Source organism: Physcomitrium patens, chromosome 15 (assembly GCF_059467195.1).
Source record: "Physcomitrium patens ecotype Gransden chromosome 15, ASM5946719v1, whole genome shotgun sequence".
Classification (NCBI taxonomy): domain Eukaryota; kingdom Viridiplantae; phylum Streptophyta; class Bryopsida; order Funariales; family Funariaceae; genus Physcomitrium; species Physcomitrium patens.
In genome coordinates, this window is record NC_143424.1 from 1,371,531 (window position 1) to 1,395,913 (window position 24,383).

The 24,383-nt window shown below is 35.1% G+C and overlaps 1 protein-coding gene across 2 annotated transcripts; it reads left to right on the forward strand.

Moving 5' to 3' along the window:
- The first annotated feature begins 14,394 nt into the window (after window positions 1–14,394).
- LOC112291986 (pyruvate kinase, cytosolic isozyme) lies at window positions 14,395–18,314 on the forward strand. 2 transcript variants are annotated; one of them, XM_024540029.3, is made up of 6 exons: window positions 14,395–14,548; window positions 15,285–15,618; window positions 15,878–16,339; window positions 16,645–16,956; window positions 17,208–17,524; window positions 17,668–18,314. In XM_024540029.3, exons 2-6 carry the CDS (start codon window positions 15,352–15,354, stop codon window positions 17,897–17,899), a joined length of 1,590 nt encoding a protein of 529 aa, XP_024395797.1. In that variant the 5' UTR covers window positions 14,395–14,548; window positions 15,285–15,351; the 3' UTR covers window positions 17,900–18,314. The 2 variants fall into 2 exon arrangements, with proteins under 2 accessions (XP_024395797.1, XP_024395798.1); XM_024540030.3 differs by having other exon boundaries at window positions 17,689–18,314.
- The last annotated feature ends 6,069 nt before the right edge of the window (window positions 18,315–24,383 follow it).

Genomic DNA, 24,383 nt, shown 5'->3' on the forward strand with positions numbered 1-24,383 from the left:
ACAATAATTTGTGAGGTGGATGGATGCCAATGCCATATTTTAGAAACAACTAATCACAACAACTATACTCTAGAAGCAACTAATTACAACAACATGTCCTTTAGAAGTCCAAGCTGTTGATACTATTAATATTTGTCATGTAATTTAAGACCTAGGCTATGCATCCATCTTATATTCATCACAACATAATTATTAAGACCTCTAAACTATCCTATAGTTTCTATAATTATCATTAGTTATAATTATTCACCACTATATAAGATTATTTATGTATTAGCTTAATAATTTAGTATACTAGTATGATTTGTTAAATTTATTATAATATCAAAGCTATGTAGTATTTTTGAAGAGTCAAAACAATAGATGGCCATTCAGCATGCAATGAAGTCAAGTAGAATATGCAAAAAAAAACATACAATATTTTTTGAATCAAAATTAAAGTAATAGATATTTTAGATTTTGTCATTGTGAGGGACAAAATGCTAGCATTACTAAAAAACTACAAACTATAGAAGACCACAATAAAACATATATTTTAGAAAGAAGATCTATAGAATTGTATCAAATTTATTGACAAAAAATAAATTAAAGTACTTAGTAATTCAACTACTATGTGTCAAGGACAAAGACTCGATGAGGAAAAATATAAACAAGTAGGTATATTAAAAGGAAACTGGAATGGCTATTGCCCAAATACAAGAAAACTAGAGACCCTTGAAACTAGACTAGAAGCAAGAAAGGAGTTGACAAGAGTGAAGAGGGCTTCACTCTTGCCTCTATATATACTATCTAACTAGAAGCCACGTGGCGATGTTCTATAAGACCTCCAATATATGTTGACTTTCTAGGCCACATGCCTTTGCTTACAAGGCAAGTTTTCTATGGATGGACCACGTAGTTAGCTTGTTCTTTAAGCTTCCAACATGTGTGGCACATGGCTAACTTGTTGACCAAGTTTCTAGCCTAAAAGTCAACTATAGACTCCTATAAAGTCAAAGCAGCATCTATGAAGCTTCTAAGAAGCTTCTCTAGAAGATATTATACAATTACCCTACTTTTATCTACTTTTATCTATTCATATAGGTAATTATATGTATGTTCGTGACATTACCCCCCCTTCTAGGGACGAGTTCCACGAGGAGCGGTGATTATATATTGAGAAAATCTAATATGCGGCGAATTGTATTTGCCACATACTCTGATCTTTGTTCTCTTCGAAGATAGTTGATGGGTCCTCTTAACCATCGATAGTGTCCCATTCCAGGGCGAGAAGACCACCCTGTTATTTGATCACTGTTGAGGCCTTCATAACTTCCTTCAAATAATACATTTGAAACACCATCAGGAGTCGTTCCTATCTCCAATAATATCACCAAACATCGAGAATCTCTTCCAAGGTCGTGATACCAAATGCGTTGTATCTCACCATCTATTCGAGGAAGAACATGTCGTTCTTGAGGGTCTTCATCTCGGTTGCATCGTCTTGAAGGTTGTGACAATCGCAATGTCTCATCCGGTAAGTCAGCAAACGAAGGTTCTTGAGTTGAATCCGCTGGTTGTTGGCTCTCCATCTAATTAGCGTCACAAATGCAAAGAAGTTACAAACAAGGATAGGAAATTGAATGTTATCTTGCCTCAATCTTGTCTCTTTTATAAGAGAGGTTTTCATCTTGGTTTTGATGGATGTCGTTGATGAAAAACTTTGACTTTAGCTGATGCATTTGCTAGATTCCTGGATGGCTCCCATGTGTGCTCACTAATATCATATCCGCACCAATGAACAAGATATTCCAGCTTATTTCGGCGCCGCCTTGAGTCTAATATCTCTTCCACCTCAAATTCTTCATTATTATCTACTTCTATAGGAGGCGGTGGCATTTGTCTTCTTCCTTGTATATCCACTGTCTTATATGGTTCAAGAAGAGACACGTGGAATACAGGATGGATCTTCATTGACTCCGGTAGATGTAACCGATATGCAACTGGGTTGATCTGTTCAGAAACAGAAAAGGGGCCAAGCCTACGATAGTCCAATTTGTCACAAGGTCGAGTGGTCTTGATATTGCGACGAAGTAGCCATACCTTATCACCCACGTTGAGTTGTGGTTGCTCTTTACGATATACATCTGCATTTATCTTTTGTCGTTCTTGAGCTTTCTTCAACTGCGCCTTCATTATTGCATGTAACTCTGACAACCGATTTGCCATATCTTCTGCTGCAGGATTATCAACTTTTGAAAAATCAAAAGTATCAAGTCGTGGATGATAGCCATAATTGGCAAAGAAAGGTGTTTGTTGCGTGGAGGAATGTACCGTATTATTATAAGCAAACTCTGCCAATGGCAGAAGGTTTGTCCAATCATCTTGTTGGTAGTTGATGGTACACCTTAAATACTGTTCCAAGACTTGGTTTACGCGCTCTGTTTGTCCATCAGTTTGAGGATGGAAAGCTGAAGATAGCTTTATGTCCACTTTTAAAATCTTGAAAAGAGTCCTCCAGAATCTCGACACAAATTGAGTTCCCCTATCCGATATGATATCTTTAGGTAATCCATGATAGCGATAGATATTATCAATGAAAAGCTTAGCTGTTTCTTCACCTGTGATAGATTTTGTACATGGCATAAAATGTGCCATCTTGGTGAAACGATCTACTATCACAAATATAGAATCATAAGATCTTGAGTTTGGAAGATCTGTGATGAAATCCATAGAAACAGAAGACCATGGTTGTTCTGGTATAGGTAATGGCTGAAGAAGTCCGTAAGGTCGATGTCGAGGAATTTTTGATCTTGAACAAATATCACATGATTGTACAAAGTCTTTGACTGACTTCCACATTTGTGGCCACCAAAAATCTCTTGATATGAGTTCCAGAGTCTTATTATATCCAAAGTGCCCTGCTGCTGGAAAGTCATGACGTGCTTGAAGAACACGCAAACGTGCTTTTCCTTCTGGAACATATAGGCGTCCTTCAAAATATAATAGATTATTCTTGAACTCGAACTTAGAAGAATCATGAGACTTGGAAGAATTATTCTCGATATCATGAACAAGAGGGTCTGAGGACATACTGGACTGGATTTGCTTGAGAAAAGTTGAATCAACAGTCAGTGTTGATTTCACTGCTCGGAGATGAAATTGCTCCGGTTTCAAGAGGACCGTTCTTTGTTGCTCAAAAGCTGCATCTCCTTCTTTTGGTGCAAAATAAGAACGTCTAAATAGGGCATCAGACAAACCTTGTTGTTTTCCTGGCCGATAAGTGATAATGAACTCGAATCTTGACAAAGACATACTCCAACGAGCTTGACGACGATTCAACACGCGTGTTGACATGAAATACTCGAGGTTCTTGTGATCTGTATACACAGTGACTGGACTAGAAGCGCCTTCTAGATAATGACGCCATTCTTGAAAAGAATCCACGATCGCAAGAAGTTCTTTATCGTGGATCTCATAATTGATCTCGGCTGCTAAGAATTTTCTTGAATGAAAAGCTATCGGATGAAGTTTGTCATCTGTTCCCATTTATGATAAAACTGCACCCAAGGCAAAATCCGATGCGTCTGTTTCCATAAAAAATACCTTGGAAAAGTCAACACGATATAAGACTGGTGCAGAGACAAACGATGTCTTCAAGGCTTCAAATGCTGCTTCCGCTTCTTGATTCCATTGGAATTTATCTTTACTAGTCAAGCGTGTAAGTGGAGCTGCAACTCGTGAGAAGTCTTTGATGAAGATCCGATAGTAATTGGCAAATCCCAAGAAACATTGGACATCTCTTACAGTCTTTGGAATCTTCCAATTCCTGATTGTTTGGACTTTCTTAGAATCCATCATAAGACCATCATTTGAAATGATGTATCCTAAAAAGTCAACTTGAGTAGTGTGAAATACACACTTTTCTATCTTGGCGTACAATCCTGCATCTCTAAGTTTTTGTAATACTTGACGAACATGTATTTCATGTTCTTCAACATTCTTAGAATAAATCAGGATATCGTCTAGGTAGCAGACGACAAAATTGTCTAAGAATTCACGAAATACATCATTCATGAGATGTTGAAAAGCAGCTGGTGCATTCGTGAGTCCAAAAGGCATGACATTGTATTCAAAGTGTCCGTACCTGGTTCGAAACGCAGTCTTCCATTCATCTCCTTCTTTGATCCGTACTAGATTATATGCTCCTCTTAGATCTATTTTTGTATAGATCTTAGCTTGATTTAACTGGTCAAGGAGTCCTGATATCAAAGGTAATGGATACCTGTTCTTGATTGTGATCTTGTTGAGTCCTCGATAGTCAACACACATTCGTAAAGATCCATCTTTTTTCTTTACAAATAAAATTGGAGCTCCTGCTGGAGATTTTGAATGGCGTATGAAATTCTTCGCTAAATTCTCGTCAATATATGTCTTGAGTTCAGCCAACTCATCTTGCGATAAACTGTAAATTGGTCCAAATGGTGGCTGAGTTCCTTCTTTGAGATCGATTGAACAATCGTATGGGCGATGCTCAGGAAGAATATCTGCATTCTTTTTCTCAAAAACGTCTTGATAATCCTGATATTGACTTGGAATGCCACTTGAAGTCTTTACGCTTTCAGAAATAGGTGCAGCATAAATAGCAAAAGTTGATCCTTCTTTTGCTGCGTGTATAAATGCTTTTGCACCTATAAGTGCGGGTTTTACTATACTAGACTCATGGTTTTTTACTTGATTAATAGAACTGTTACTAATGCTCCGAGGAAAATCAAGTTTACGAGAAATCCAATCTATTCGAGGATTATACTTTTCTAACCATGATAAGCCTAAAATTACTGGATTAGAGGGAGATCTAATTATATTAAAAATTACGCAACTACTATGACCATTTATTACTACATCTACAGGAAGTGTTTCGTGAGTTACATCTCCAGAAGACAACGGACGACCATCTATGACTTCTACGTGTACAGGTTTAGTTTTTTGTATTAATGATATTCTATGACATCTAGCAAATTCTTCATCTAAAAAACAAGCTGAGGCTCCTGAATCTATCAAGGCAGAGGCTTTGTAATTATTAGGTCCTAAACGCACATCTATTATAAAACAAGGAGATGGTTCTGAGGAGAGGATAGGACCTTCATTAGAAGTTGTACAAGATTCCAGCCGCACGGTCCCTATTGTAGCTGGACGTACTCGTTTTCCGACATACTGTCTTCTTTCACAGTCGTACTCGTCATTTTGTAGTTACGTCGCTTCTTTGGACAATGTTGAGCAGTGTGCTTAGGTTCTCCACAATATAAGCACAATCCTTCTTGTCGACGACGAGACTTTTCTTGCTCAGTAAGAGGTTTGAAACGTACCGCATCAATTTGCATATCCTCTACTTCTGAAGGTATGTGTTGAGGAGACGTCGGTGTTGCCATTGAATTGTAGTAACGTTGAGGCCCACTTGTGCGACTCTCGGATCGAAATTCAAAAAGTCGATTGTCGCACTTCACAGCAAAGTCAATTGCTTGACTCAATGTTTGAGGATCAGGTAAATTAAGCATCAATTTCTTTACCTCATATTGTAATCCGTAGAGAAATTGATTCACAAGTGCGGCATCATCCCACTTGATATCAGTTGCAAGTTGTCGAAATTGCGAAGCATATAATGTTACTGATCGATTGCCTTGTCGCAAAATACGGATCTTGTTGGTTGCAACACGAATTGCATCATGTTCTCCAAACATGGATCGAAACTCCGCCAAAAAAGCCTCCAGATTATCCAATATTGGATCTCGTCGTTCAAGAAAAGATGAAAACCATGACAATGTTGAACCTGAAAGAAGTGTACCAATGAATCTAACTTGTGACCCTGGAGTTGGATAGCTCTGGGGTTGAAGTTCAATCACTAGTTGGACCTGATTGATGAATCCTCGAAACTTGGATCTGGTACCATCAAACTTCTCGGGCAAGGCAACTCTCGGTTCTCTAACACTCGAAGGATGTTCCATTCTGGGAGAAGGGACATGGTTTGGTGTAGATGTTGAAGCAGCCCCAATCATCTCTATATCTTCACTTCCTACCATTCTTGTTGCTCCTTGTGGTAGTAAATTGAGTTGATGCATCGCAAGCATTAACTCCCTCAATTGTTCTTGCATCTGTGCCATTGCACTCTTCATTTCAACAAGCTCTGCCATAGTAGCACTTAGAAAAGAGAAGATGTCTAATAACGCTCAAAACAAATAGAAGAGAGGAATTGATAACAAAGAAAATACTAAGAACAATATCAGTTTAAAAGAGGGTAATCCGCAACTTCTAATGCGCTTATGTCTTATCAAGAAAAAGGGGTAATCCACTCTTAATCAAGAAAAGACAAAGCTCTGATATTGTAAGTGTACTCTTGTCAATCTGTCAAGGACAAAGACTCGATGAGAAAAAATATAAACAAGTAGGTATATTAAAAGGAAACTGGAATGGCTATTGCCAAAATACAAGAAAACTAGAGACCCTTGAAACTAGACTAGAAGCAAGAAAGGAGTTGACAAGAGTGAAGAGGGCTTCACTCTTGCCTCTATATATACTATCTAACTAGAAGCCACGTGGCGATGTTCTATAAGACCTCCAATATATGTTGACTTTCTAGGCCACATGCCTTTGCTTACAAGGCAAGTTTTCTATGGATGGACCACGTAGTTAGCTTGTTCTTTAAGCTTCCAACATGTGTGGCACATGGCTAACTTGTTGACCAAGTTTCTAGCCTAAAAGTCAACTATAGACTCCTATAAAGTCAAAGCAGCGTCTATGAAGCTTCTAAGAAGCTTCTCTAGAAGATATTACACAATTATCCTACTTTTATCTACTTTTATCTATTCATATAGGTAATTATATGTATGTCCGTGACACTATGGCCTCTAAATTAAGATCTATAATAATAATATTATACTATAATTATTTATAGTATGTAAAATTAATTAAAGTATATAATACATTTATAAGTATTGATGTATATTGAAGTAGTTAGTAGGTCAATTTAAAGAAATTTAATTTAAGAAAATTTATTTTGAGATTTACTTATTTTGATTATAATGTTTAAATTATATATGATTTAGATATTTAATACAAAATTTAAAGAAAAGATAGGAGCTCAAAGATGAAGATCCAAACTTCTAAGAAACTTATTTCAATGGATGAAAATAAGATATGGATGGATGAAGATAAGAGATGAAGTTCTTCATTCCTATTGATCAAAAGCCATGTCCAATAGGCTCTCAGAAGGTTGTCAATGACCATAACAAGGATTTTGGTGACTTCAAAAGAGAACTTTTGAAAATAAAAACCAATGGTTATAAGATTTAGGATTTGGATTACAATTTGTGTACAAATTTTAGAGAATTTGGAATTACGGTGATGAAGTTATAGTTGTTTGAAGTAAATGAGTCTTTTTAAGACATATTATTGTTCTTTTGAAGATACAAGGAGTTATACGACAACTTTTGGAGATTGGAAGTTGCATTTGCAAAGATGATTTCTAGATCTATGTCTTTTGTAAAAAATCTCTAAATTTGATGTATATTTAGAGTTTGTATAAAGGAGTTATATAGCATTGAAGACAACATATGTAATTCAAAGGCAATAAGTGAGTTGATTTATTGATAGTAATGGTTAGAACCATATCTTAAGTTTTTGGAAAAAATTTTGACTTAAAAGTTCCAAAAATATGTATTAATAGGTTAAAAAGCTATATATCAAAATTTAATAGTATTTAAGTACTTATTTTATGAGATATGAAGAAAATTACACATAGGTGTATGTAAGCAAGGGTTTGAAGATACTATTAGGATTTTGGCAATATCTCAAGATCCGTTGTCATATTATAGTTTGGCTACTATATAAAAATAATGCATATAAATATTTAATATATAATTTATTATATAATGTGATAAAAGCCACATTATTAGATTTTAGTTAGTCAAAAAATATAGTTAGATTACTACTTTGAATTGGATGTTTAAAAGGGCTATTATTGAAATTAGTTTTAGATTGATAATAATTTATATATTTAGAGCCACCTTTATAAGACATTGGTGACTCTTGAAATCTTGTTTTTTTTCTTTTATTTGGTGTTTAAGACATATATTATGTAAATCTTACAAGAAAAAAGAATAGAAAGGAGTTTTGGTAGGAAAAAGAGTGGTTAGGACATCCATATGGATGAATAGAGATGAATAATAAAAATCTCCATTACTATTGACCAAAAGGCATACTCAATGGGCTTTAAGGAGGCTATCTAAGGTCTTATTCAAGATTAGGATTACTCTTTTGAAGTCATTCGAACTTAGAAGGCTAGGATCAAAGACTTTAGGATTTTGGCTATAGTTTTAGTACAAATTTTGGATGATTTGGAGTTTTTATAAAAAAGATATAGGCACTCAAAGTTAGGATGTGGATTTTGTATCTACTATCACTCTTTTGGACATAATGCGTGCATTTGGAAAGCAATGAAGGATTGGAAAGTAAGGTTGAAGAAAGCATATTTTTGGCTACACTTTTTGTATATTTTTTGATAAATTCTAAACTAAAATGAAGGAGTTATAGGAAGTTGAAGTCAGTGCTTGCAATCTAAAGGTAGTAAGTGACCCAATTTACAAGTGGTTGTATTTTGAGCCATATCTTGAGTATTTTGATAAGATTTTTACTAAACATTTTTAAAAATATGTATTATTATGTTAATAAAATTTATACACAAGTTTTGTTTTATTTAGAGTTTGGATTTTTGAGATATAGAGAAAATAGTTTTCAAATGCTTGTAAATTAGTGTTTAAAGCTCGTCCTAGAATTTCTAAGATGTTGGACGATCTATAATAGATTTATACTTTATTTTTTCTTATAGTAAAGCTTAAGGATGTAGCCTAAATTTTTTAAAAATTTGAAAAAAAACTAAATGGTTAGATCAAGAGTTATGAATTTCTAAAATTTAAAGAAAAAAAAACTTTTATGAGAGAAAAATATTTTGAAGGATTTTTGCTATAATTTGGGCATTTTATGCAAAGTAAAGGGATTTTTGGAAGCCAATACTTTATATATATGTTAAAGATAGAAAAATACAGCTATAAAAAATTATGATATAAAGATAGATATTTGTAAGAAGATTATGGATATTTTTTAAGCTTATGGAAAATCAAACTTACCGGCAAATAGTTAGTTATAATTTGGTATAATAAAGGATGTTAGGGCATTTTTAAATCTTTTAGAAGCCTTATATATAAAGCTTCTTTAATATAGAAGGATTTTATTAATAAAATATCTTTAGATACTATTATATTTCTTTGGCCTTTATAATAATAAAACGTCACTTATTGAAACTTGTCCAATAAGTTAAAGCTAAACTCTCTATAGCTAGGTATCCAGTGTATTTTCAAATATAGAATCATGCCACACAATTCGGTAATAAATTTATGATTGAAATTTGTTGTAGTAGTTGTTTAAAAATATAATAATACTTCATGTAAAATTTTAGTTTTTTTGGATGGTCCAATTGTGAGATATGAGTTGTTGAAGTTCAAGAAAATTTCTCCTTAAGGATATATAAGGTTTTAGAATATTTTTATCATATTTTGGATGATCTTTGGTACTTAGGACTTATGTATTGATTTAATTACCTCTATAAAAAAAAATTATATATAAAATTGGTGTTTTTTTATCTTAAGACTTAGTTGAGCAGTTAGTAACAACCAAAAGCTTAATACTTTCTTAAGGCAAATTCTCTCTATTATGACAACAATAAGCAAACGACTCAAAAATTCTACACCGATATGTCAAGACTTGGATCATTAGCTTAAAGATGAAAATAAAAAAAAGATTTTGGTATTTTCAAGCTTTCATTAATAAAAGAATCATAAGATTTTATCTCCAATTTAATGAATCCTACATTGGCATGAATAAAGCTATATAAGAAATATATCAAACACATACTTTGGCCAACCTTATAATTTTTCAAAAAAAATGGTCCACAACTTGCATGACAAATAATATGGATGTATCAACATTCATGCAACTGATCTACAAATTACTAAAAGAAGTACGAACTACAAGCCAATAGATTGACAATACTACAATAGTTTACAAAAATTTCATTTACTTACTATCTTGTTTTGATCAATTTATATATATTGTTTAAAATGAAAGAATAATTTTGTCTATCTTTAAAATATTAATTAGATTATATTTAGAAGAAACTAACTTAAGACTTTTACAAGAATTATTGTAAGAAAAAGCTATAATCATAAGAATTTGAAATATCATTCACAATGACCAACTTTTATACTCTAGATGAAGAACAGATAGAAACTTCTATAAGCAAGATAATTTTGTATTGTACCTTAATCATGCACAACCAAATCAACTTACTTCAATAATCATATTAATGATGTAAATTAGGTCACTTTGCTAAGATATGCAATGCTTTGATATTACTTCTACTAAATTTTTAAAAACCATTTACATATCATATAAGAAGACCTATAGAAGCTCAAGTAGTTGATAAAGTTTTGATAGATGATTCTCTCCCTCTTACTAATAAAAGCATTAAAGCAATTCTTCTTGCTCTCTCAATAAATACTACCTTTGATCATGATTAGATGCTTCACTCAAGGACATTTTGCCACTTTGATAATAATCTTATTTTTTAATTTTTTTGTAGAATAAAATAATTTATAAGATTCGGTGACATTAATTTTGAACTAAGTCCATGAGATCAAATTCAAAGAGAGACTTGAGCTTCCAAAGCCAAATGATGAAATAAAAACAATTAAAGATATTTGTTATGTCCCAAAGTTTAGTGGAAATCTGCTCTTTATAGGTCAAGTAATTGACTTAAGAAATCTTATCTTGTTTATCAATGTATAGTCTTAACATTGCATAAACTATAGAAAACTTATTGCAATAGGCAAAAGAAACCTAAAGTTTGGTCTTTTCAAACTATCATTCTTACTTAGAAGCCTTGAAGCACACAATATAGAAGTCTTAATTTTTCCTCAAGAAAGAATTCTATTGAAATCCTTGAAGCATCTCAAAGTCAATGCTACTATCTTTAGTCTTCCAATAGATGCAATGACTAAATTAGACTAGAATCAAAATTAAAAGAGTAAAATCTAGCAAGACTTTGGTAAGCATAATTAAGACATCTAAACTATAGCAGCCTATCACAAGTGAGTAAACATACCATCAATATTCTACTTCAAAAACATTCTTATCTTAATCTTTGGAATTCTTGATTAATCTAAATTCTTACCTTAATCTTTATTATCTTTGATTAACATAAGAATTTGAATAGATTAAATATTGACTAGATTTTAATCTAAATTCTTATCTTAATTAAGTTATTGAATTAAAATCAATGATTGAATAGACTTAAATTCAATGATTAGACTATAAAGACTAGAATTAAAGCTAATCATTGGATTAAATCAAGGATGCTATTGGATTAAATCCATTGACTAGACTATAATGGCTAGACTTAAGTCTAGTCATTGGATTAAAGTCTAGTCATTTAAAATTTGACTAAATTAGACAATGATTAGATTAAACAAAAATTCTTATCTTAATCTTGGACACCTTTGATTAATCTAAAACAAATGTAAGCTTTTAGAAAAATTTATGTGGACCATAAATCATTTTATTTGAAAGTAAACCATTAATTAGGATTTTTTTATTTTAAAAATCAAAAAATATCAAAGTACACAATACAACATTATAAAAAGACATTCTTATTATAACTGAATAACTATGCCTTATCATAAATATAAGTACCAAACTTCTTACTTGAAAGTAAACTAAAATGTTATCTCAACTCTCAATTCACAAAGCAATACACTAAAGCAAACAGGTATTAAAGTTGCAACAAGCTAAATGACTATTTCAGTAGACAAGCATTGATTATAGTTTCAATACATGATATAGAAACAATGGCAAGTGTCTTTTAAATCATCCCACAAGGCAATCACTTTAAAATTATTCTATGCACTATCTATCTCATTAATCACAAAAACAATCCAATTCTATCTAGTGCTTTACAGTATAGCTTGATTTGTAACATTTATAGAAAATTAAGATAATTATTGAGATATTAATGCTTCTAAAAAAAATAAGTGTGAATAATTGTGAATTGAAAGAATTCATATATTATATGCATAAATATTTTTGAGGCACTATAATAGCATCATACAAATTAAATATGATGCACAGGTTTCTTATTTAGCTAATTGTTTTATATTACATGATTAATAAATAAAACATTATTTTATAATAAATTTTTCTATCATTTAATAAACTTCTATAGTTTTATATTCTATTCTTTAAAAATTAGATATCCAATTCAAATTTAAAGCATATTCTATTGCAACAATCAATTGTGTACAATGCTAACGAAGAATCTTTGGTTTTATAATTGCTCCAATATTAAGAAAAATAAATATTACTTTCTTTAAGAGAAAGATTATTATCAACTATTATGACTTGATTTTATTCCCACTACCACAATAATGTAGTCATTCTTACTATGAATCTCACAAAACCTAAACACAATCTATGTGCTCATGTTCATGGCTTTATTGGATATAATACTTCACAAATTTGATGAAAGGAGGAGCTATCTAAGGTCATGAACTTGTTCATTAACTTGTCCATATAGGCCTACTACAAACTTCATGACTTTGTTCATATGATGCAACTGAAAGGGAGTATTATGATAAATCAATTAACTTATAATTAATATAGTCAGCATAGCATTAAATTATTTAGATCATAGATTTTAGGGTTCACTTTGAGAGTGCACAAGACCTCTTCAAAAGAAGTACTTAAAAACCTTCAGTTGTGATTGTTATCATTATTTTTATTAATATAACCTCTTTCATATTCTAGTACTCACAATATGTTGTAAGCTAAGTTATTCAACAAAGTAGACTTATTGCTTAATGTGAGTTTGGTTTAGAAGTCGAATACAATCTGTGTTGACTTAGGAAGTGTTGTAATTTGCAAAAGTTCGACATGACTCCAGCTTTCATTTTCTTTAAGTTGCACCTCTCGAGTTGTAAGCTGCATATGTAAAGGAAGAGACACAGAGATCCAAATTTGTATTCTATTTACACATAACTAGTGAATTCTTTTCTATGCTGTTTGTACTCGCTTCGGAAAAGTGCAAGGTCAGTAATCAGAAAAGGTGTATGCACCTTTATAACAAGCAGTTTAGATTACCATGGAATGGTGCAGCATTGTATCAGCGGGTCCCAAGGTTGCGGTAATCACACCCTCCGTTACTGCTTCTGCAGCCCCGGTAGTATTGTAGTCTTTCTTCTGCTTCTCTACAGAACAATCCGTGCCTTGGTCTCTTGGTTTTTTGCAGTATAAGTTGATCAGGAGATGCACATCTTTAGATGAAGGCGAACATTCGAAGGCCCAAGGACTTTACCGGAAATTAATGAAGAGATTGTCGTCTAACCAAAAAATTCTGAATGCTGAGAATAATACCCTAGATGCTTGATTTCAGTGTCCAACAACAGTGGTGCTATGTTTTTGGTGACCAACCTTTTGGGGGAACCCGGATTCACGATATTCAGCTCCTGTCTTCCCATTGCGTAGTACTGTAGTCCTATAGTTGCTGTCTCTACACAAAAGTGGCTTTACTGTATTGTCAACTTCTAATTTTTAGTCTGTTCTTGCTAGCTAGTCCTTTCAACGCTGTTTACTCTGTGTTTGAAAACGTGCGCGCTGGTGTACTTGTTAATCTGGTGATCAGGTGAAAGAGAAAGCCATGGAACCCACAAAACCAGTGCAGGGTGAAGACGGTGTGCAAGGTGTTAGTGATGCATTTCATAAACATCTCAGGAAACGGATATCAAAGATGATGCATAAGACACCATCATTCCCACCTCCGCGAACGAAACAGAAAAAAATGTTGCGACTTCTCCACGTCTTGTTGGACGTGTCCAAATAAGCGCAGTCCAAGCAGTTATTCCAAATGCACGATGTTGGTCCGTTTTTGGACATGCAGATTGCTTGCATGACCCATCTTTCATCCTCTTGGAAGGTCAGGTTTACCCATCATGAAGAAGTGGAGAGTTACAGCTGACATTGGTAGTCGAAACACTGGGTTTAGAATGTATCTGCAACTTCTTCAGTGATGTTACGAACTTGCCATGAATCAAAGCAAATGGGGTTTTAAAACTTTTCTTCAATCTTATTCAGGGAAGGGTCTTGGATGGAGTTGTGGGGCATGGAAATTCACAAGTATAAACCTTGACTACATTGGTTGAGGACATATAGATTCTTCTAGGATTCCTCGATCTAGCTCACGCTTGAAACTGAAGCTATGTAAAGGGCAAGGTAAAGATAACGTGGGAGACAAGTCCCAAGATCCCTTTTTTGGTCTTAATATTCTCGTCCCGTTTCCTGGGAACCTGTAGCGGAGCAGCATTTCAAAGGAGGCGGAGCTCCTATTCCTCTCGGACCTTTCCTCCCTGCCTGCTACAATATCGCATTCTCTAACGATGATTCGAAGTCACTCTTCCACATGCTGATCGAGGTAACCCTCCGTGTTTTTAATGCAGTGTCAGCTTTGATCGCCAGCGTTTTCACCTCGCTTTGGTGTAGTTTGTCACCTTCGGTTGCGTTTTTTTGGAATTTTGGGAGAGGAGCTTCGATCCCTTTGTAATTTCTTGGGCTTGTTCGTTTTTGTTCCGAGGATAGATCGATCTCGTGGAGTCTTGGTTCTGTGCGTAGGAATGAGGATAGATTGTCGTTTCTTTCATCTGCTCGTTGTTTTGATAACTATTTGTGAGTTACGCGGTTTGGGGAAGGCTCTAGAATGTTTCGTTACTTCACTGAGTTCGTTAGAGATCAGTTCGAGGTCTCTGAGACTCGTGAGATGCTTTTGTTTCTGTTTTTATTTTATTGTTTTTCATGGGAATGGTGTATTCTGAGCATCAATGGACTTTCGGTTGGTATTCGGATCTTAGGGATCAGTTGATAGCTCTCTTTCGCTCTATATATTGCCGTCTCAATCCAATGCAAGCATACAACTGGAAGCGCGGCGCTTCTTATGTATTTATTACCTGTTTGTTAGCTTTTTTGTGCGCAGCTTCTGTCAATGGTGTCGTTCGTGTGTACAGATATGAGGATGTTTTTTTTGTCCTATGGAAGTATCAAGTTTCCTAGTCGCTTAGGAATGTTCTGATGTGGTGGTGTAGTGAGTAGGGGTTTGTGAGGCTGCCGTGTTCACCGATTAAGTTGGCACGTGTTTTTTGTTTTTCCATGTGAAGAATTTCTGCATCACAAGGTGCTGATCAGGTATTCAGAAGCACCCATCTCATAATAGGCCAGTAAGCAATGGCCACCAAGACTAGCATCGAGCACATCCTAGGAAAGACAGCTGATGATGGCCGCCTTAAAATCGCAAAGACCAAGATTATTTGCACCTTGGGACCCAAATCCCGGGAGGTGCCCGTTCTGGAGAAGTTGCTCAAAGCCGGCATGAACGTGGCCCGGTTCAACTTCTCCCATGGAACACACGAGTACCAACAGTACACTCTGGACAACCTGCGACAGGCCTGCCTAAACACTCAAACGATGTGTGCAGTTCTTCTGGATACCAAGGTTCAAACATCTTTCTTACTCGTCTGGATGAATCCGATGTGCCCGTGAAATACAATTGAAATGGTTCAGTTATTTGGTATATGTGACCTGGTAAGTTTAGGTCACTACTGACACCCAGCACATCAGTCTGACCAATCAGTAGGGTTTTCATTTTAGTGAAACACGTTTAGTTGGGTAATGGAAACCATTGTCGGCACTCCACATAATTTCAATCTCTTTTCAGGAGCTTTAACCCACTTTTCATTCTCAATCATGATAGGGACCGGAAATTAGAACAGGCCAGTTGGCCTCTGGAAAACCTATCCAACTGGTGCGTGACAAGGAAATCTGGATCACCACGGACTACACTCACTTGGGAGACGAGAATATGATTGCCATGAGCTACAAAAAGCTTGCAACAGATTTGCAGCCGGGAAACATCATATTGTGTTCGGATGGATCCATCACGATGACGGTTCTAGAGTGCGATGTGGAGAAGGGGATGGTGAAGTGTCGATGCGAGAACACAGCCATGCTCGGGGAGAAGAAAAACGTTAACCTGCCGGGGGTCGTTGTGGACTTGCCGACCATCACAGAGAAGGATATCGATGACATCATGACCTGGGGTGTTCCGAATAAGATTGATTTCATCGCAGCGTCATTTGTTCGCAAAGGGTCAGATGTCCTAGCGATAAAGAAGCTATTGGGAGAAGCGTCGAAGTCAATTCATATCATATCCAAGGTAAATTTTAATATTGTACTGAAGTTCGAGATTCTTGCCCTTGGTATCATTTATTTCTGAGTTGTGGGGGAAGTTTTCTTTCAAACAATTGAGTTTGAAACAACTGTCAACATTGAAGCTTAGCTGAGGCATAAAACTTTCGCACACTTCTGTAAACCATATCTGATTCCATGTGCAAAGTTAGTTATCTGATTTACATTTTCATGGTTTTACTCAGTATGAGACAGGTTTAAAATTATGTGATTCTGCCTCTATTCAAAGAATCACAAAATTGTGTCTTGATCCTGCTTTGATTTCTACCATAGGTTGAGAATCAGGAAGGTCTGGTGAACTTCGATGACATATTGAAAGAGACAGACGGAGTCATGGTGGCAAGAGGGGACCTGGGAATGGAGATTCCTACGGAGAAGATCTTTCTGGCCCAGAAGATGATGATCTACAAGTGCAATTCTGCAGGGAAGCCGGTGGTGACCGCAACACAGATGCTAGAGTCGATGATCAAGTCTCCTCGGCCGACGCGTGCTGAAGCAACGGATGTCGCAAATGCAGTGCTTGATGGGACGGATTGTGTAATGCTGAGTGGAGAAACAGCAAATGGATCATACCCTGAACTAGCAGTAAGTTTCTTTGCTGTTTAGCCTGCACTTCACTCAAGGCTTTCTCAACCTGCAAGTAAAGTATGTCTGATGGACCATGAAAAGGATCATTGCCAAGAATCGCTCCGTAGTGAATTTTACCAGTTAGTATTAATTAACTTGCGCCTTGTTCATCACCACATTCGCAGCACCTTCTACTTTACAGACGTGTTTAGTGGAGTAAGAATTATAGCTCATAAATTGCTGATGAGTATGGTTGCTGTTGGTCGTAGGTGGCAGTGATGTCCCATATTTGCCAGGAAGCGGAGGCCGCATTGGACCATGAATCCATATTCAAAGAGATCATGAAGTCCGTTCCTTTGCCCATGAGCCCCTTGGAGAGTCTGGCTTCCTCTGCTGTGCGAACGTGTGCGAAAGTGTGCGCCTCTCTCATCATTGTATTGACTCGCGGAGGTAGCACTGCCCGACTTGTGGCAAAATACCGGCCGTTTGTGCCAATTCTGTCAGTTGCCGTTCCCGTAATGACCACAGATCATTTGACCTGGACTTGCAGCGAGGAATCTCCTGCTCATCACAGCTTGGTCGTCAGGTATTTTATGTGTGCGAACCCTATTTCCATGATATTTTTAAATGGCAATGTTATTCTGCCTGTGCATGGATATGGACCGATGGGTTGTGTTTGTAGTGATACATTGTTAACGTTGCCCTTTGTTTTCGAGGTACGTTTCTCAGCCGACGAGCTCTCGTTTGCAGGGGTCTGATACCTCTCTTGGCCGAAGGCTCAGCAAAGGCTACTGATTCGGAATCAACAGATGATATTTTGAATGATGCAATTGGATACGCACTGAAACGTAAGCTATGTTTAGTTGGTGACTCTATTGTGGCCCTCCATCGCATTGGTGTAGCATCCGTGATCAAGATCATGGAGGTCAAGGAACCAACACATTCTTTCCCGATGGTATAGAAAGTTCAAACATGGCATTTATTCACAATTCTTTAGCTCATTCTTCACTTTAAATAGGTACTAATTTGCGATTTTGCAGCTACTAGAAGAAAGGTTAACTATCATGATGAAGCATGGAAGCTGATAAATGACCTTTCTTAGCTATTTCACTTGTCATTCTGACAATATAGCAATTCACCCTTGCTTTTTTTCATAAACTTCCTTCTTAGTAACGCAATAACCTCGATTCGTCTTCCTAGTTTTCATCGACAGCGCTACCCACTAATAAACAATCGACGTTACTGATGAAATCACGCAATATTCAAGTAGGATTAGTCACAGTACCAATTGTGCTGTGTATTGCTTGAAAAATTGGGTGTTCGTCAGAAGGAGTCTGTCTCGAGGTTCAAGCTGCTAGTAAAGGTCGCTTAGAACATTACAGCAATGTCGATGTATGTCGGATTTTGTGGCGGTTTTAATCTACACAATTTGGGGTAGATAATGCCAACAAGTACAATAGTTTTTTAGTGCATGGTTTGGTCAAACTTTGCAACCACAATAGGTATAGATATATAGTGCATCTAATTGAAAAATAGAAATTAAAAAGTATCTCATAACAATTGGTTTGATTAAACTTGCAAGGACAAATCAATCAATTTTATAAAAGGTTGTCAATTACAAAACATTAGAAATAATTGTCACAGATCATAAAGATTAAGTTAAGTTGAATTGAAAATTGAACAATATTGGTAGGATCCAACATGGAAGGCTATGCATGAAAGATATGTCAACCATGATTTAGCAGATGTGTTGTCAGATTAAGTTAGTAGATTGAAAGAATTGCAAAATATCCACTAATTTCAAATTTTACAAGATATGATATAATGTAGTACCAAATACACAATAAAAAATATGTCATGAATGCAATAGCATAAATGAGAGCAATATTAGATACAAACAACAATACATATAACTATCTTATAGAATCATAAAGAACACAATGCATTAAAAGAATAATTTAATTAATTGGCATCTAATTTCTCTAATTAGATAATAAATCTAAAATTAATAATAAGATAATTAAGATTAAGATATAATAGAATATCCTATAAGAACCACAAGAATTACTAAGTAATATAGAAGAATATAAGAAAAATAGTTATTCAATAATATTGAATACTTTAAAAACTTAGATACAATCAATAACACATGAACAACATTATGTGATACAAAGATAAAGAAATTTTAATAATAAATCTTATTTTAATAGATAAAAAGACCAAAATCACTACACTTAAGATGTTTTTTTACCTATGAATATAATTGAAACTAATTAATAACCTTAATTATAATATTTATAATAAAATTAGTAAAATATCAAAAAATAATTATTTAATACTTTTGATACTACAAAGAATAGATGTAACAGGACATGGATAGGATATTTGTATTATTTTGCACATAGACATATGTAGTTGGAGTTATTTTTGAGAGGTTTTGAGATTTGAGGTTAGAATGGTAGTTTATATGGGATCCACCATAGAACCTTCTAAAAAGTCTTAGGGCGGATATCATGATACGGCCCACCATTAAAAATATTCTAGAAAGTTTTAGAGATAGTTGAATAAAGTATAAATAGAATTAGTGGAGGCCATTTGGCCATTCAGTCAAGTATGGCTTTAGACTCTTTCTCTCAATAAAGTTTTGTTCTTTTTTCTTCTTTTCTTCTATTTGATTTTATTTGGTTCTATTTTCTTTTACTTAGATTTCTTTTTCATGTTCCATTACATTTAGTTACTTTCAATTTTGTTTTGGTATGATTGGTCTTACATTGTGTCAAGGACAAGAACTCGATGAAAAAACAATTCAGACAAGTGAGCCTTCACTCAAAGAGAGGTAACAAAATATTTATAAACAAGTATATATATTGAAAGAGAAACTGGAATGGCTATTGTCAAAAGACAAGAAAACTAGAGATCCTTGAAACTAGACTAGAAGCAAAAAAAGAGTTGACAAGAGTGAAGAAGCCTTTACTCTTGTCTCTATATATACTATCTAACAAGGCAAGTTTTTCTACGTGTAGGCCACATAGTTAGCTTGATCTTCAAGCTAACAACATGTGTGGCACATGGCCAACTTGTTGACCACGTTTCTTATCTACAAAGTCAATTAAAGACACCTATGAAGTCAAAGCAGCATCTAGAAAAATTCTAAGAAGCTTCCATATTAAATACTATAGAATTAAGTTACTTTTACCTATTTTTACTTACTTCTACCTATTTTTATATGTAATTATTAACTTACATGATTATGGTCGTGACATTACTCCCCCTTCTAGAGACGAGTTCCACGAGGAGCGATCATCATATATTGAGAAAATCTATGATGCGACGAATTGTATTCGCCACATACTCTGATCTTTGTTCTCTTCGAAGATGATTGATAGGACCTCTCAACCATCGGTAGTGTCCCATACCAGGGCAGAAAGACCACCCCAGTTATTTGATCATTGTTGAGGCCTTCGTAACTTCCTTCGAATAGAATATTTGGAACACCATCAGGAGTTGTTCCTACCTCTAGCAAAATCACCAAACATCGGGAGTCCCTTCCCAAATTGTGATACCAAACGCATTGTATCTCGCCATCTATTCGAGGAAGAACATGTCGTTCTTGAAGATCTTCATCTCGATTACGTCATCTTGAAGGTTGTGACAATCGTAATGTCTCGTTTGGCAAGTCAACAAATGAAGGCTCTTGAGTTGAATCCGCTGGTTGTTGATTCTCCATCTCCTCAGCGTCACTACTACAACGCAGCTACGAACAAGAATTGAAAGTAGATTGTTATCTTGGCTAGATGTTGTTTCTTTTATAAAGAAGGTTTTCATCTTCATTTTGATGGATGTCATTGATGAAAAGCCTCCACCGCCTTTGCTGCATTTGGAAGATTCTTTATTGGCTTCTATGTGCATTCACTAATACCATATCCGTGCCAATGGACAAGATATTCTAATTTATTTTGGCGTCGCCTTGAATCTAAGACTTCTTCTACTTCAAACTCTTCATTATTGTCCACTTCTATAGGAGGAGGTGGAGCTTGTCGTCTTCTTGGTATGTCCACTATCTTATATGGTTCAAGAAGAGACACGTGGAATACTGGATGGATTTTCATTGACTCCGGTAGATGTAAACGATATGCAACTGGATTGATTTGTGCAGAAATAGAAAATGGTCCAAGCCTTCGATAGTCCAACTTGTCACAAGGACGAGTGGTCTTGATATTGCGATGAAGTAGCCATACCTTATCACCCAAGATGAATGATGGTTGTTCCTTTCGATAGACATTCGCATTGGCCTTTTGTTGTTCTTGAGCCTCTTTTAACTGCGCCTTCATCGTTGCATGTAGCTTTGAAAAATGAATTGCCAAATCTTTTGCAGCAAGATTATCAACTTTTGAAAAGTCAAAAGTACCAAGTTGTGGATGATAACCATAATTAGCAAAGAAAGGTGTTTATTTTGTAGAAGAGTGTACCGTGTTATTGTAAGCAAACTCTGCCAATGGCAAAAGAGTTGTCCAATCATCTTGTTAGTAATTAATGGTACATCTTAAATATTACTCCAAAACTTGATTAACACACTCCGTTTGTCCATCAGTTTGAGGATGGAATGCCGAAGATAGTTTTATATCCACTTTAAGAATCTTGAAAAGACTCTGCCAAAATCTTGATACAAATTGAGTTCCCCTATCTGATATAATATCCTTGGGTAATCCATGTTAGCGATAGATATTGTCAAGAAAGAGCTTGGCTGTTTCTTTACGTATGATAGATTTTGTACATGGTACAAAATGTGCCATCTTGGTAAAACGATCTACTATCACGAATATAGAGTCATAAGAACCAAAGATTGGAAGATCCGTGATGAAGTCCATAGAAACAGAAGACCATGGTTGTTTTGGAATGGGTAATGGCTGAAGAAGTCCAAAAGATCGATGACGAGGAGTTTTTGATCTTGAGCAAATATCACATGATTGTACAAAATCTTTAACTGCTTTCCACATTTGAGGCCACCAAAAATCCCTAGATATCAGCTCCAAAGTCTTATTATATCTAAAATGTCCTTCTGTTGGGAAGTCGTGACGAGCTTGAAGAACACGTAAACGTGCTTCTCCTTCTGGAACATATAGGTGTCCTTCGAAATACAGTAGGTTGTTCTTGAATTAAAATTTAGATGGATCATGAGATTTAGAAGAATTGTTCTTGATATCACGAACAAGAGGGTCTGAAGATATACTTAACTGGACTTGCTTAAGAAAATTTAAATCAATAGTCAATGTTGATTTTATTGCTCGAAGATGAAATTACTCCAGCTTCAAGAGAACCGTTCTTTGTTGCTCAAAAGTTACATCTCCTTCTTTTAGTGCAAGATAAGAACGTCTAGACAAGGCATCGGATAAACCTTGTTATTTTTCTGGCCGATAAGTGATGATGAACTCGAATCTTGATAAAGACATGCTCCAACAAGCTTGGCGATGATTTAATACGCGTGCTGACATAAAATATTCGAGGTTCTTGTGATCCATATACACGGTGACTGAACTAGAAGCGCCTTCTAAATAATGATGCCATTCTTGAAAAGAATCCACAATTGCAAGAAGTTCTTTGTCGTGGATCTCATAATTGATTTTTGCTGCTGAGAATTTTTTTGAATGAAAGGCTACTGGATGAAGTTTGTCATCTGTTCCCATTTTTGATAAAACCGCACCCAGAGCAAAGTCCGATGTATCTATTTCCATAAAGAATGCTTTGGAAAAATCAACACGATACAAGATTGGTGCAGAAACAAACGCTGTCTTCAAAGATTCAAAAGCAACTTCCGTTTCTTGATTCCATTGGATTTTGTCTTTACAAGTCAAATGTGTAAGTGGAGCTACAACTCAAGAGAAGTCCTTGATTAAGATCTGATAGTAGTAGGCAAATTCCAAAAAATATTGGACATCTCTTACCGTTTGGGGATCTTTCAATCTATAATAGTTTGAACTTTTTTAGGATCCATCATAAGTCCATCATTTGAAATGATGTAACCTAAGAAATCGACTTGAGTAGCGTGGAATACACAATTTTCTATCTTAGCATAGAGTCTTGCATCTCTTAATTTTTGTAACACATGACAAACATGAAGTTCATGTTCTTCTGGATTCTTAGAATAGATCAACATGTCATCTAGATAACAGACCATAAAATCGTCCAAAAACTCTTGAAAAATATCATTCATTAGATGTTGAAAAGCTGCTGGTGCATTTGTAAGTCCAAAAGGCATGACGTTGTATTCAAAATATCCATACCTAGTTCGAAACACAGTCTTCCATTCATCTCTTTCTTTGATGTGTACTAGATTGTATGCTCCTCGAAGATCTATTTTTGTATAGATCTTAGCTTGATTCAGCTGATCAAGAAGTCCAGATATTAAAAGTAGTGGATACTTATTCTTGATGGTAATCTTGTTGAATCCTCGATAATCAACATACATCCACAATGATCCATCTTTTTTCTTCACAAATAGAATTAGAGCTCCTACCGGAGATTTAGAATGGCGTATGAAATTCTTGGCTAGATTTTCTTCAATATACTCCTTGAGTTCAGCCAACTCATTTTGTGATAAACTATAGATTGGTCCGAATGGCGATTGTGCTCCTTCTTGAAGGTCAATTGAGCAATCATAGGGACGATGTTCTGGGAGTGTATCCGCATTCTTTTTTTCAAATACATCTTGAATTCTTGATATTGGCTTGGAATGCCACTTGAAGTCTTTTCACCAGTAGAAACAGGTGTAGCATAAATAATGTATGGTGATTCTTTCATAGCAGCATGCAAGAAAGCTTTTGCACGTATAAATACGGGTTTAATTGAACTAAACTTATTACTCTCTACTTGCTTAACTACACTGTTAGTTATACTTTTAGAGGAAGTGAGAGTTCGAGAAATCTAGTCTATTTGAGGGTTGTATTTTTTTAACCACGATAAACCTAAAATGACTGGATTAGAGGGAGATCTAATGATATTAAATACTACAAAACTATTATGATCGTTGATTATTACTTCTATAGGAAGGGTTTCGTGAGTAATATCTCCAGAAGACAATGGACGACCATCTATGACTTCTATATGAACAGGTTTAGTTTTCTTTACTAAAGATATGCTATGTCTTTTAGTAAACTATAGTAGTTGGACAAACTCGTTTTCCGACATATTATCTTCTTTCACAGCCATACTCCTCATTTTGTGATTGAGTCGTTTCTTTGGATAATGTTGAGCAGTGTGCTTTGGTTCTCCACAATATAAACATAATCCTTCTTGACGACGACGAGTCTTTTCTTGCTCAGTAAGAGGTTTGAAACGTATTACATCAATTTCCATATCCTCTACTTCCAAATGTATGTGTTGAAGAGATGTTGGTGTTGCCATTGAATTATAGTAATATTGAGGTGTACTTGTACGATTTTCAGATC